At 43.8% G+C, this 15,166-nt stretch overlaps 1 protein-coding gene across 2 annotated transcripts; it reads right to left on the bottom strand.

The window, feature by feature from the left end:
• Nucleotides 1–101: 101 nt before the first annotated feature.
• Nucleotides 102–12,193, bottom strand: LOC143212870 (sortilin-related receptor). 2 transcript variants are annotated; one of them, XR_013009811.1, is made up of 11 exons: nt 11,890–12,193; nt 10,249–10,527; nt 10,006–10,167; nt 9,647–9,910; nt 9,292–9,560; nt 4,946–9,201; nt 4,559–4,821; nt 3,946–4,414; nt 3,249–3,455; nt 3,051–3,174; nt 102–1,884 (listed from the first exon to the last, which is right to left on the bottom strand). XR_013009811.1 is itself a non-coding variant. In XM_076432130.1 (10 exons), exons 1-10 carry the CDS (start codon nt 12,154–12,156, stop codon nt 3,113–3,115), a joined length of 6,498 nt encoding a protein of 2,165 aa, XP_076288245.1. In that variant the 5' UTR covers nt 12,157–12,193; the 3' UTR covers nt 102–3,112. The 2 variants fall into 2 exon arrangements, 1 of the variants encoding a protein (XP_076288245.1); XM_076432130.1 differs by having other exon boundaries at nt 102–3,174.
• Between the last annotated feature and the right edge of the window lie 2,973 nt (nt 12,194–15,166).

Below are 15,166 nucleotides of genomic sequence, written 5' to 3'. Positions count from 1 at the left end.
CTAATTTCTTGGTCCAGAAATAGAAATGACAATTCTCTCCTCCCATCGAGAACAAACTGACTTTCACTGGTGCCTTAATTTCATTTATTTACACGCAAATATATTATATGCATACGTTATGTATATTTATATATTATGTATATATCACTGTTATATTGCTATAACCCTTGAGATTTACACGTACAAGCTACGCTCTCGTCGACGCAAACTGCTTCGAGGTTGTCCGAGTCCGACATTCTCCAGTGCCTTCTCTCTCTTCCACTTCTACATCCTCCCATACTTCGTGTAACAATATCGCGTTGACAATGCGTGAATCGATTCGCACACTGGTAATCCCAAGGACGTTTTAATCTCGGGATAATGATCGGACAGTCGCGGTTGTTTTTTTTGTTTTTTAAAAAAAGATATATCAAAGAGTTAAAAACGCTAATAGTAGGATAACGAAAACATGGCAGTATAAAGTTTAAAAAAGAAAGAGGAAGAGAGTACACGGCGTTTCATTTCTACAATCGCGCACCACACTGTGAACTAGAGTTCTCGCTTGCTCTCTCTCTCTCCCCCTCTCTCTCTCTCTCACTCTCATACGTTTGAAAAATCGATGCGGAAGATAGCGAGATTATAGATACGGAACGGCGTGTACGATAATTAAAGCTGAGCCTGTTAACCGAGGAGTACGAGCACACTTGTCGTTTCTATCTTTTCCGATAATCTCTAGTTTCCGTGTTTTATTCACTTAAAATTATTCGCGATCGACCGATGCAATCGACCGATCGTCGTGATCGTCAGAGTAACAGAGTAAATTATTGAATTAATCGTAATCGGTTTGGATCGACGCCTTCGAACGTGTCCGTGTGAATATCCGTCGTCGAGAAGTCGATCGATTCACCGGTTGGATCGAGAAGAAGCTTCGCGAATATTCGTTGCCTCGATGATCTTTCTCTTGAGAGGGAGAGAGAGAGAGAGAGTGATTGAACGTAGTTTTAGAGTCTTTACGCAAACCCTGATAAACTCGACGCTTCCTCGGATGAGGAACCTTTCCCTGTCTGCCGATCGAACAATTCAAGCGAAAGAATGAGATGGACACCGCGTGTCTCGAAACATTCAATTTTACGGACGAGTCTAGCTGCTCGTGAAATCGAATCGCAAATGGTCCTAGCTGTTTCACGGACGCCCGAAGAGGGAATTTTCAGCGTTGCATGACGACGCGAGCACACCATACACCCCTCGTGCACCGACTATTTACATCCGCAGGTTGTTCCTTAACACGTCGACCACCATATCAACGAAATCCAACATCGAAACAACGAGCTAGAGGGTCCTCGTGGAACTCTTCTCCTCGCGAGTCACTGTACATAAAGACTGTATCGTGGTACATTTGGTCTTGAGACACGAATGCTCGCCTAATTACACTTAACGGGATATAGCAGTATTGGCTGGCTCAAATCAACGGATTGCCCTGTAACATATGCATAACTGTGGTCACTTGATTAAAAAATTTCATCGCGAATGCTCGCGAAGAGCGAGACTGTCTAAAATTTGTCTTCCAAACCAAAAACTTTTTCGGAAAGTTTTGCATCTGACTGTCGCTTTCGAACTCTGCAGATTCTAATGCGCGTCTCTCTTCCGTTTCCGAATTCCGAATCGCTTACGTATCAACAAAACTACGCGTCGAGAAATACCCTGTGCAATAAATCCAGAATGGAACTCTTCGAACAACGGCGCTCTTAAAAATATAATTTCTCTCTCTCTCTCTCTCTCGCTCTCTTTCTTTACAAAAAGTTGTAGCTTATCCAAACACAGTCCTCTCTCATTCGGTACCATGCTGAAACACTTGGACATGTCGGAACCTTCGACCGCCGCCGTGCAAAGCTTCGTGTACTCTTCCTAAAACAAAAGTATAGATAAGCTCCGTTCGCTTGCGTTTCCGTTTATAGATGCGCGTGTTCTCGTTCAGTTTCCCGTAAAAAAGTTTTATTATAAAAGCAATCGAAAAAGTATCAAATGTTCTCGTCGACTTCGGACTGGTAAAAAAAGGGTTGCTCATTTTCTGTGTTCTCTGCCGTCTTTTTTTCCGGCTGACTCTCTCCGCTCTTCGAAGAATGTTCCCGACGCATCGACAATGAACGAATCTTTCGTCGGAGGATCAATGATCGATCGAATCCTGTCCGTATTATGCAAACGTCATGCGAACGTCATTGTTATGCACGGCATCTTGCAAATGGATCCAGTTTCCGCAGTTCGGTACAAAATATTTACTATATGTACAGATTGCTCCCGCCATCTCTCACTCTGGCTCTCTCTCTCTCTCTCTCTCTCTCTCTCTCACACTCTCTTTTCATACGACTTTGACATATACATATCAACAGGTTCCTGCCATCTCCGCGGACCGCCGTAAACGACGCGAACCTAACTGTCTCCGTATACTAATCGATATATCATGTACACTTACACCACTGCTCAAACATTTGGAACACCCTTCGCCTTCCTGCACGACTCGATTCTCAAATGTCTCGGTCTTAAAAATGACTTGGTCTTAAAAATGATATGGTCTTAAAAATGACTTGGTCTTAAATTAAGGTAATCGGTATTACCGTGATCGCGCGTACGTTACTCGGCGGTTTTCGTATTACCGTTAAAAAAAAAAGAAAGTAAAAGATTTTTGGTCTGGCTGTAATTACGATCTTTTCAAGGATTGAAAGATACCCCAAAGTTCTGAGCGATAGCGTATAGAATTTATGCCTCTATAGAACAAAAAGGAGGTCGGCGATACGGAAAAGCTTCCATGTAAGTGCTCTAAGCAGCCTGTCTAATCGAACTGTAACTTACTAGTATCAGTAAAGTGTGTCAGTCTTGAGCCACTTTCATAAAAGCTTCATTACGTGTATGCGCAGGACTTGCCTATACGTATATACATACATATTGTTATATATACACATATATATATGTATATACTCGAAGTTATTCGTAGTTAATAGTAGTGTCTTGGCACATTTCTCCTAACACGTAAATATTATATTCATGTACGTATATATGTGTGTGTGTTACTTTACCCGATGTGTGTTCTCTGTGTGATTGTGTAATTTAGTTGTGGACGTTGGAGGTGTCGCCGAACTTATGCTATCACCAATGGTTCGTCATCGGAAAAGCCTCGGATCACGGGGCTGTCTTCCTCCTCTGAAAACAAGAGAAAACATCATCGAATCGCATTGCGACGAATAAATATTAAAAATACTACGAGAAATGCTAACCCAAACCATCCGTAGTTCCTGGGAAGGTTGCTTGTCCGCGTCTCGTGTCGTAATGGCTGTTGGCGAACTGCGTGAAGCTCTTTGACAGTTTCTTGTGTCTCACTACAAAGTATGCCAGCGCGAATCCCAGAGCGACGATCAGCAAGCAGATTGGTACAGCGAAAGACACGATGCTGTTCGTACTCATCGTGACCGGTAACGCCGATTCTGAAACAGATTTCACAGAGTCTTTACGTTGTTGTCTAATATACCGGTCCGCGCCCTCTTAAGGGGGTAGTCTCGTTTCCGGAATTACAAGGGTAAGGGATGCGCTTCTCCTTTCTCTACAATGCAAATTACGCCTCGTAAACGTAAAAATAGGACTTTTGAGGGCGACTGCGGCCTCGATTGACCTTTTATCTAGCGCTTTTGACTGCTGAAAAACCCCATCTTTGCACTATCGAGAAATGAGAAGGCTCAACCAGCAGCCTGGCAATTCCTGGCTTTATGTGGGACTTCCTGGTGGGGTTGTGCAAAACCGGGACTACCCATTAACTCCCTCACTACAACCGGCCCTAGACAACGGCGAGGTACCGGGATCTACGCGCAACTCAACCGGTACTTCCCCATCTACATTCTAGCACCCTTGCAATCCTGGAAACGAGACTGAACGATTATTAAACGATTGGGAATCATTTGCAATCAGAGAGACGATTACCATTCGTGGTTCGAACGCTGACAACCTCGCTCAGACGACTCCGATAGCCTTCGTCGGTGATCAAACGAACGGCGAAACTATAAATGACATTCGGCTTGATATCCTTGTACTTGTACGGCGGCTGATCAACCTTGAACACCTTAGCAGCGGTCTCGTTCATTTTCTTCGAGCCTTCCACCACCAGAATTTCATAAGTGTAGTTCATACTTTTGTACTGCTCGTGCTCCTCCCAAAATAGAACGTACTCCGATCTTTCGGGAACGACTAGCAGTTGATGAGGAGACGGTATCCTCTTAGCCGTGTGAATTACCATCCGACTCGGTATTGCATTCTCAACGTCCGTCGCAATAACGATACTGTAATTGCCGCCGTAGCTTATATGGTTAAACGTGTGATTCATTATCCTGTCGGTCGTCGGCGGCAGAGTAACGGCGAAATGCTTGTTCAACGTTAGCTCCGTCACAGTAATCTGGAGAGGGGACAACAACGACACACCCGTGTTAATGATCGTTGAAACCAACGAATACAAACTGATACGTATATACAATGCATATTGGGACAGGTAACAATCAAAGAAACATTATTAAGATATTATTAGACCGATATAGCTCACCGTATATGCGACAGGCGTATCGATTCTGTGACAACTAGCGCACCAGGAAATGGATATGGTACCATCTTTGACAGACATAACTCGGACATGCTTCGGCGGGGCGTGCGGATCGAAACTCGTGAACAAGACACGTGAGACGCTTAAAGGACCAGGACTATAATCTCCAGAACCTCCAACCATAACTCCAACCGCGAATTCGTATTCCTGGCAACTATCCAGACGGTCGATTGTCGCGTGCAAGCTTGTCGTGAGCAGTTCGTATTCTGTAAAATTGTAATATAAATTTGTGTTTGCAGGAAGCACTTCTACATGTGTTATACTGACAATGAGAGACGAAATGAAAAGCAACATGCGAAAAGTGAAACCCGTGAAAGATTGAAAGCTTACTCTCGAAATGCCCGTGTAGTTCCGAATAATAAACAGCATAGAGCCATTTAACCTTCTCCGCGGACCTAGGCGGGTTCCAACTCAGTTCCGCGGCCATTTTCGGATCGGATACCATGTGTGCTGCGAACTCGTGAACAAACGGCAATGGTTTGCCCTGCGTGGAAGCGGATGTGGCGGCTGACCTTCCGGTATACTTCTTGGTGGACGCTCTAATTTCGAAATTGTATTTGACGCCCGGCGACAATTTGGTGACCTCGACACTGTTCTTCGAGATGGTGATCCTTGGTAATTCCGGGTAAGATTTGTTGGTCGCTCTGAAGCTGACGTAATACTCCTCCACGTTCTTGATCGGTGTCCAGGTCAACGATACGGAATGATTGCTAGTCGCTGTCACGTTGATTTCTTTGATATCGTCGATGTTGATGGACCCATTGAAGGTCAAGGTGGCCACGTTCGAGGAAGCCGACTCGTGGTCCTCGTTCTTAGCTATCACCCAGAACGAATAATTCTTGCCCGATTCGAACGCCATGTCTATCACCGCCGAGGTTTTCGCTTTGAAGAACCGTAAAGGTGGTATGGGCGGTGCCACGAACCCTTCGTACCCAATGATAGGTCCGTTGGGTTGCAAAGGTGGTAGCCAGTGCAGCTCCACTCGATTTCCGATGCCCTGCGTGACGTTAAGCGATCGCGGTTCCGACGGCACGCCTTTCCCGGTGTTAACGATCAGGTATTTTGCCGGTGGGAACACGGTGGACTGTCCCTTCACTCTGACGTAGACCGTGATGTTGTAGCCAGTGTACGGTTTTAAGCCGTTGAACTGATAGGTCATCTCCTCGATCCACTTGGTTGAATTGATCCAGACGGCGGGTGGGTCTACGGTTGCGATGGATGGCAGAAATTCGAAGGTGACGTTGGACGGAACTGGCATCCACCAGAACAAGAACAGGCTCGTGGCGCTAACCGAACGCTCGTCGACGCCCATCACGAGAACTTGGTAGACGCGAGAGCTATTCTTCTCGCAGTTGCTTTCGTCGAAACCATCCATGCAGTCCACCTTGCCGTCGCAGTAAGCGGAGAGCGGGATGCAATTGACCTCGTCGCAAGGGAACAAGCCGGTGTAACAAGAAGGTGTGGCCGCCGGGCTGGGACCTTGCTCGGGGCTGCAGCCTAATTCGTCGGTGCCGTCGGGACAATCATCCACACCGTTGCAAACGTCTTTGATGCGTATGCAGGCGCCGTCCATGCGACACTTGAACTGTCCTTCGTGGCAAGAGCCGTGCTGTTCGTCCACGGAGCAGTGCTGTTCGTCCTCGGCAGAGGAGCAATCGTTCGAGCCGTCGCAGATCCATGAATTCGGTATACATTCGCCGTTCACGCATTGGAACCAGTTGTCCTTGCAGACTTTCGACTCGATTGTAGCCACCGTGGTGAAGGAAGGCCCGCAACCGACCTCGTCGGAATTGTCACCACAGTCGTCCACGCTGTCGCATTTCCACCAGTACGGCACGCATTTGTTGTTGTCACACATGAACATCCAATCGTTGCAAGGGCTGTTGGGTAGCATCGGGTTTAACGGCGCTGGTCGAACGGTGGCGCTACAGTTGAACTCGTCCGAGCCATCCGGACAGTCTTTGTCACCGTCGCAGACGAACGATTTGTAGATACACCTCTGGTTGCCTTTGAACGAGTTGCAGGTGAACTGCCAGCTCTCGCAGTTTACGCTACTGCAATCCTTCTCGTCCATGTGATCCTCGCAGTCGGACTCGCCGTCGCATCTCCACGCGGTCGGTATGCAAGTCTGATCCTTCTTGCAGAGCATTTCGTCGGACCTGCAAGTGCTTTGCACCACCGGATCGGTATTGCAGTGGAGTTCGTCCGTAAAGTCCTGACAGTCGTTCTCGCCATCGCACACCCATCTGTGCGATATGCACCGACCGCCGTCACATTTGAACTGATTTCCCGTGCAGTTCGTGTGTTTGCAGTTCGCCTCGTCCGTGCCGTCCCTGCAATCCTTGTCTATGTCGCAGACCCACGCGTGGGAGATGCATTTCGTGTTGTTGTCGCACTTGAAGTTCGGAAAACAGGTCTTCTGGGGACAGTTAACCTCGTCGGAACGGTCGCCGCAATCGTTCTCACCGTCGCAGTGCCAGAACGCGGGTATGCAGACGTCGTTGTTGCAAGTGAACTGGTTCGCCGAGCATGTACTAGCTACCCGTGGGCACGTGTTGTTCTGATATGGTGTGACACCCTCCGGACACATGCACTTCCCGTCGATCATCACCATTCCGTCCGGGCAGAGACAGGTGAAACCGTGATCCGGCGCTCCCACGCAAATGTGCGAGCAAGTATTATTCGCGCAAGCGTTCGTCCCGTGTTGAATGCTGTGAGCGAACACCTTCAGATCCATTAACCCGGACAGCTCACCCATAATAGGGGAAATGCCCAAACCGTGATCCTTGTCCGCGACGAATATCATCGACTCCTTCCAATCGTCCCAGTACATGTTGTCTTTAAACACCGCGACAGCGAACGGATGCGAAACCCGATCGTTCTGCGAGATCACCTTCTTAAACTTTTGCCCTTCGAAGTCGCTCGAACCGATGTAATCCTGCCTAGCGTCCACCCAGTAGATCCTCTCGGCAATGTGATCGATCGTTATACCGTTCGGCCATTCAACGATCGGCTCGACGAATAATCGTTTGACCGCGGTCCCGTCGAGATTAGCCCTGGAAACGGAGGCGTTACCCGGAGCCCAATCGGTCCAAAACATGTACCCGTTCATAGGGTGAACAGCGATACCTCTCGGTTTTTGAAGGTTGTTAGGCCCGAGGATAGTTCTTCGCATCCTTCCCATAGTGGGTATATCCGTTCTGATCACCTGGATTCTCATTTTAACGCCGTCCACATAGTACAACAATTTCGACACCCAGTCGAATGCCATTCCCTCGATGGAACTCAGATCGGTTTCGACCAGAATTTCAGGAGCGTTCGTGCCATTGAAGCATTGTCTGCCGATCGTATCGTTCACGATATCCGCCCAGTACAAGCAATTATTCAACATATCGAAATCGATGGCTATCACGTTCTTCAAGTCGTGAACCGGCAACTTCTCCAGCTTCTCCTCTGATAGGTCGATGCGCGATATGTGTTCCCGTTGCGCAACCAGTAAGAACTGCGGTACCTCTCCCATGGGACACGGGATCGAGTCCGGTTCGAAATTCCTCGACAACCCGTCGACACACTCGTCATCGGATATCTTCACGTAGCCCTTGGTTCGAGAGTAGGACTCGCCCGGTTTGCAAGTACTCGGTACAGCGTACGGATCGTACCACGTCATGGCCTTGTTGCGGATGCACGTGTACAAACCTCCCGTATGACTCTCGCGTACGAACCCGAAGGCGCATTGATAATCCTTGGCTTGGCATTGGCAAGAAACCGTTTGCATCGGTTGTGTATGATCCAGACCGATATAACAGTCTGCCCGTGCAGCTCTCCTACGAAAAACTTCCTTCCGTCCCAGTATGCACGACTCTGCCTTGTCTCCGTTCACGGGGTACCAGTTTTTGAAGTCTTCGTCGGCGCAACCTCTCGTGAACACGTTCTGCAGGTCGACCTTGATGATAAGCCACTGGTGATGTCCACTGTCCGAACCGAACATCGTGAACACGGTCGTGTTCTCTCCTGGTTCCGTCATCAACCCGTACACCCTCAACATTTTCTCGTTGAACGTGAACGACTGCCAAGTCTCGCCTTCGTCCACGGAATAAGAGAGATCTTTCGTTTCACCGTGCGATTTGTAGTACTTCACGGCTACCAGTAAACCACCGTGGTCACCCATGTTGAAGAAGTAATAGTCTCGAAGGACTTGTTTCCACGTCAAACCAGCATCTCTGGACACATAGAGAGCGGGGTGACCCTTCAGATGTTGTCCTATCACGCCGGTAGCCATTATAATGCCAGGTGCCGACTTCGAACTCATGATAGACACGGCTCTAGTCACGGGATACAACTGGCCGAAACGTTGACTCAGGTGCAACGAACAACCTTCGCTGCAGTGAATATGGTATCCTTCGTAGTTCACTGTAGGTGTTTTGATGGGATTCCATGTCGATCCATGGTCGAACGTTATCAACGACACTAAATGTTCCGGTCCGATTGTGCCTGATTTCGGCGTTCCCTTTACTTGCGATGCTATGTAGATGCCGCGGAGACCCTCGACCTTGTACAGATCGGTGAACGTTTCGTCGGCTACGTCACTGAAAAACGTTCATCAAAATACAGTAAGTATAATGTACACGTATAAGAAAACGAATAATAGAATTCCTATTGACCAAAAGAATACATACTTCAACCAACTGTCTTTCCAAGTGCTGTTCGGGAAAAAGGTAAGAATTCCTTCAAGAGATAACGTGAACATGGCTTTTTCCTCATCTATCGTATCCGATACATAAAGATTTACTAGAGTTTCGCTATGAGCTACCGTGACAAAGACTCTGTTATGCGAAACGTCGACGATGTGGTAATTCTTTCGAGGCAAGTTCGTGCTAAATTCAGCTTTTACGAAACTGTTGTTCTTGAGGGACACGTAAAGATCCAGGCTCTCTGTTTCATTGTACTGCGAAGTAAATTACCGATTATGAAAGACCGAATCGAATATAAAACACCATATATTCAAATAAGAATAATAAACATATACTGTACCTTAGGATCTTTCGATGTTGCAAATCTATAATCACCTCTTATTTGAAAATCTTCAACGTTCCCAATTACAAGAGGCAACACCTCTAAACCAAAATCTGTATCGTTTTTCACAAACTGATAAAAATCTGTCCATTCCACGACGTTGTTGGATCCAGATGGCTCCATTCGTTCGATCACCAAAGAAGGTGAGGGCGACCAAAAGAACGCTTTCACATAATGATAAATTGTCGTCCAAGTGAATCCCATATTCGTCGACAACCACAACTGAATGAAGACATGAATACGTTTGTATTGTAGAACGATAACGTGCGCGTTTACGCTTGCAGACAAGACGTATAATTAAAGATCAAAGATATTACTTTGCGTTGGGGATGAGTTTTGTCCAGGGCAAGAAGCACTTTAGGATCTGTTTCGGAAAAGGAAATTTCACTCGGATGAAACGGTAGTTCAACCCTCTGAATGAATCCTCCATTGTTGGGTGTAAGGAAAAGCAAGCTGTTTGCGCTGTCCACAAAAACACACTAAAACAGACAGTATATGTATAGAATTAATGCTATTGTATACGATAACGATGTTAAAACACTCGTTATACAGAAACTTACGTATGTGTAATATTTTGGATGGTTCATGAATTTGTCCAAGGTTGCGTAAGGTGCATTCTTATGGTTGGAGATTCTAAAGAATTCAGTTTTGTTTACGAACGTATTTCCGTAATCGTAACTGATATAGACAGCACTGGGATTGCTGGATAACTGAAGAAGCTTGGGCAACTGAACTCGTACCATAGGTGTGCTATCCCTTGCCAGGCATATTATTACGTTAGATCCCTCCCCAACCCAATGCACCATCAATTGTTGATGCGAATCGTTCAATGCATTTATCTGTAAAGAAAAAACGTTTTATCATCACTATCCGTACTTGTTGTTTATCGAAAAGCTATCAATCGTAATACAGATAAGAACATATCGATAATAATCATGTTATCAGAACCAAGTAGGAAATACACCTCTTTGTCAATCTGCAGTTGTATGTGCACAAAACTAAATGGCAAGCAATTTGCATGGAAAAAGAACAGTTCTTTTTATCAAGAATAAACTTACGGATGTAACAGATGACTCATACTGGTTTACATTTCTTGGAAAAGTTATGACTTCGCTTTTAATGGAATTACCGATGAATGTGCATCGAGCACGAATAACCGATCTACAAATTATCATTTGCATTTTTCTTTTATTTTAGTGACGTTAGTCATTTTAGTAATAATGTATTACAACCGCATTGCAACAAAATCTTGTTATTATCATGATTGATGCAATTGAGAGAGACTCATTGATAATACATATAGTTTATTTCATTGGTATAAGTACAAATATATAGACTACTGTTACATTCTTCTTTGTTATCACTCTGTACAAGAGTTGCTGTCTATGTGTAACCTCGTATTTCAATGTGTGCTCAGGGGCACCTTCCTATATGACTAATTGTCATGTATCGCTATGTCATCAGTATATTATTCTAGAAATATTACACGCTAGCACGAGTGGAGTTCAAAACAAAGATAAAAATAGCTGGATAAAACGCGGATTCAAAAATTGGAGTCGCAATTTTCCGATCAGAGTCAACAAAATCAAGAACACCTACCGCGGTCGTTAGTATCAAAATTCGTCAGTATATACAATACATATATAATCAACATTAAAAACATTGCCGATAACTGTAACCAATCGCTACATCGCAAAATAATCGAGCGGTCGCACGTCGATAAGAATCAACGTAGACACCGTTCGATCATCCGATCTCGTTCGAAACGCGAATGAAAGGGGGATAAAAGCGGAATAAAAGGAATCAAATAGATAAATAGAAAAAAAGCATGCTGATCGGAAAATAAAGGACTGCTCAAAGCGGTTACTGACCTCTGCGTGTCAATAACAGAACGACTATGACGCTATGGTGCGTTTCGTCAAGATTGATTAAATTTAGTCCGGAAGGGACATAATATGGCAATTACAGGCTCCTATGGTCGACGCACAAAGACCGCGTTTGCGAGCCGGCCTTTATTGGCTGGCATATGAAATTCTGAAAATTCTGGTATCTCGCTTCGGCAACGACAAGTCCGCGGCCGAAGATAAGGCGACAAAAACAAAACGCGAATTATGCGGGAAACTGGTTAATGGCATTTCCGCTCTAAGAGCCCGTTCGGTCCGGTTAGCCTGTACGCGATACCGACCAGCATGACTGCGTACCGTTATCATCTTCGGGTTAATAGTCGAATGTGCTGGAGGGACTTCCCTACGGCTCCGACCCGATGACGTTTCGCTGGCATCGTCGTGCAGAACCTCGTCCCGGTTAATGACAAGTGGCTGCCTGACCCCGGAAAGACGGTTCTCCTCCGTGATGTGGAGCGTGGTCGCTTTGTCACCGAATCTCAATCCATCATTCGAACATGTTAGTAGTATCAAATGTAAAATAAACGCGGAATAACGAAAGGCCGAACTCGTCCGACCGGCCATCTTGCTCAGACTGACTTTCTTTAATCACCATTTACGCATATATATGCGCGCATACATGCGCAACCGCAGCCTACTATTTAGCCGTGCTGAACGTAAACATGGCAACACCGCGAGAATGCGACTATAATATACAGGGTGTCCCAACAGTTTTGTACTTACTCAACAGAAGTTGTGTGAACACGTGCTAGAAAGGTGCAGAGTGCAGAGGAAAAGAAGGAATGGAAGTAGGGATACAGGAGAAGGTGAAAGGGAGTGAAAGGAAATGCAGAATGGAAGGTACGAAGGAGAGAGAGAGTGAGAATAGAAGGCCAAGGGAAGGGGAGGAAGGATGAGAGAGAAAAAATATTATGTACATTGATAAAGAATAATTGTACAGCGTTTCGTATTGTAAAGGGAACCTTGTAACCCGTACGAGAACAGGAAATGAAAATACATACATATATACTTACACAACAGGGATGATTCCTGAGGTGATTTCAAGTCACTTTTTCCTTTGTGAAAATGTTCTCCGTAGCCTCCTTGAGGGTCGAGGGAATGTTATCCTTCCCTTTCGGGGAAGCATAATATTTTTGGGACACCCTGTATAACAGTATACCTAATAACCCAACTCCCCCCACCGGCCTCTCAGTTTGCCGCTTATTTTTCAAATGTTTACACGTCAATGTGTACTTATTTTACATAGTAGGTAATCTTCGAAAGTATAAAAGTAAGTTCAACAATGCATGTAAGTTTTATTTATTAACTATGTAGGTTTCTATCTTCTTCTTTTGTGTGTAAATAAATCGGATACTTTATGGAGTATTGTTTTGAATTATATTCAAATGTGAATATATCGTAGCCTTAGCTTATGAAAAAAAGCGTTAATTATAATCCTAAATACAATACTCTCATTATTGAAAATAGGACTCCCGCCCTCTCGGTCCCTCCACAAGCGGTGTTGCCACGTCGTTCAACACGGCTAGTACTAAAGTAGGAGTGAGCTGTTCCTATTGGCTCTCGCGAGGGCGCCATTTCGAATACAGCCAAACAAGTTGTATTATTAGTCTACGATTGATTATTCAAATAAATAGAGCACCGATTGATAATAATCGATTCAATTTCAATCAGGAGCTCGTTTTCTTGATAGCGTTTCAGTTTCAGCACGCAACCAAAATTCTCGTAAAATTCAATGGTCTCAAATTATACATTAATTTTTCTTTCACTATACTCTGGCCAATCCAACTTTTGTGTATCTATTTTGTGTAAGAAATATACACAAATAAATATCATAAATATCATTGAAATTTTGTCAAACTATACGTAGAAAGTGCGTTTCCATGAAATGTTCCAAGAATTGGGCAGACTGCATCCTCAAAGAATATGGATACTTATATGGATATTTACGGTACCGATGATTAAGACGGTAGACTATTGTACAATTATTAATATTGTAATAATTGCTAACGTACAGAACATATAAAACATGTATTCGATCACTCGTTTCCTTCTGTATGACAGCTGCGTACCTTGGATAATGTATTGCGCCATCTTCGGCAAAATGGCGTAAACAAGACTTATTACGAAATATTAATTGGTCGCTATAGTTTATCCGCTTTTTTATAGATGGCGCCACTGGTCGTAATAACCTACTTTATCGTGACTTTTAATCAAATTTAATTAAAAACGTCACGATCGATCATTTTTCCGAAATATTCAGCACATACTTTGTTGTTCACGTATATATACCAATCGTTGTCACTGAATATCCCATCATAATAATGTACATTGAAAAATTAGATATTAAATAATATTCTTCAGAGCTTAGTCTTGATAGGCTTAGTTTAGATCATTTTAAAGTTTTCTGGTGGTTCATAAAATTTGCAATATTAAATATCAACATTAAAGTTTTCTATTGACTCTATCGCAGTAGAAATTTGAAAACTGTTTGCAGCCCTCGGTGCAAACAACTCCGAAACATAACATTGAGATTTGTCGTACTATTTTCGAAACGTATTCGTTACAAAGTAACTTTGTTATGGCATGAGTCACAGCGGCCTTGCATGTATAATTATCGACGTAGTAGCCAATAGAAAAGAATCTTCGTGATAAAATTGAAAATCGTCGTTGGGGGAGTAAGTACTTTAATGGCGGCTCTTGAACGCAACAATAAAACTACATTAGATAATGGGTTTCATTTCCTGGCGACACGAGCAGGTTTCACTCGTATTGCGTCACGTATAAAACAGTATACGATGAAAATATATATATTAATTTAAAAGAAAGAACACGAACACGCTATTTTGGAAAAAAAGTCTATTATCGAAAATGCTCTGTAACGTTGAATATTTCTTTAGGACTTGCGGAAGGGTATTATTCCGTACATGAAGTACCATCGGCTGGTTTCACAATCATCATATATTATCTATTATAATAATTTTTATTCCTTATAATTTACTGATCTTCATTTATATTTATATATATATTTATATATAAAACACATAGCTATGAAATATCAAGTTGTGTAGTGTAGCAATGCGACTCCGAAATATTTAAAAAAAATATTCACTAAATGCACATGCATTAAATTAAGAAATAAAGCGAACGTGTTAAGACAATTTTTTGATTAGAGATTGTTGTGTTGCCATCGTTTTTCCTTATTGTTTCTTCGTCCTTCATCTCTAGGCATACTGTTTTAACTCGTGGTTATTATATTATATATAAGTATGTAAAAATCAGTGAAGCACGCACGATCAATGATTAAAAAACATGAGGTATTCTATTATAAAATCGTATCCTCGAAAATTCGTTTCATTGAAAAGACCCATTATAAATTGCGGATTTTTATGCAGATGTGTAGACCGATACTCTGTAGAAATTCGAAACGAACAGGATGTTGGTTTACTTCCCTAACTGTTCCGTGTAAGTGTACCTCAACTAATACAAACAGCCGATGTAAATTTATCAAAATTCTACCGTACCGTCCCTTAATATAATATCTCTCGTGTATGCACAAAGATCCGCAGTCTAATTA

The sequence above is a fragment of the Lasioglossum baleicum genome, chromosome 10 (genome assembly GCF_051020765.1).
Source record: "Lasioglossum baleicum chromosome 10, iyLasBale1, whole genome shotgun sequence".
NCBI classification, from domain to species: domain Eukaryota; kingdom Metazoa; phylum Arthropoda; class Insecta; order Hymenoptera; family Halictidae; genus Lasioglossum; species Lasioglossum baleicum.
This window is presented reverse-complemented; position numbering and strand designations above follow the sequence as displayed.

Coding starts and splice junctions, on each gene's coding strand:
- LOC143212870 (XM_076432130.1), bottom strand. CDS start 12,156: ATGGCCGGTCGGACGAGTTCGGCCTTTCGTTATTCCGCGTTTATTTTA. Junction 3,456..3,945: donor CAGCGTTCGAACCACGAATG/GTAATCGTCTCT, acceptor AATCTGTTTCAG/AATCGGCGTTACCGGTCACG. Junction 3,175..3,248: donor AGGAACTACGGATGGTTTGG/GTTAGCATTTCT, acceptor TCTTGTTTTCAG/AGGAGGAAGACAGCCCCGTG.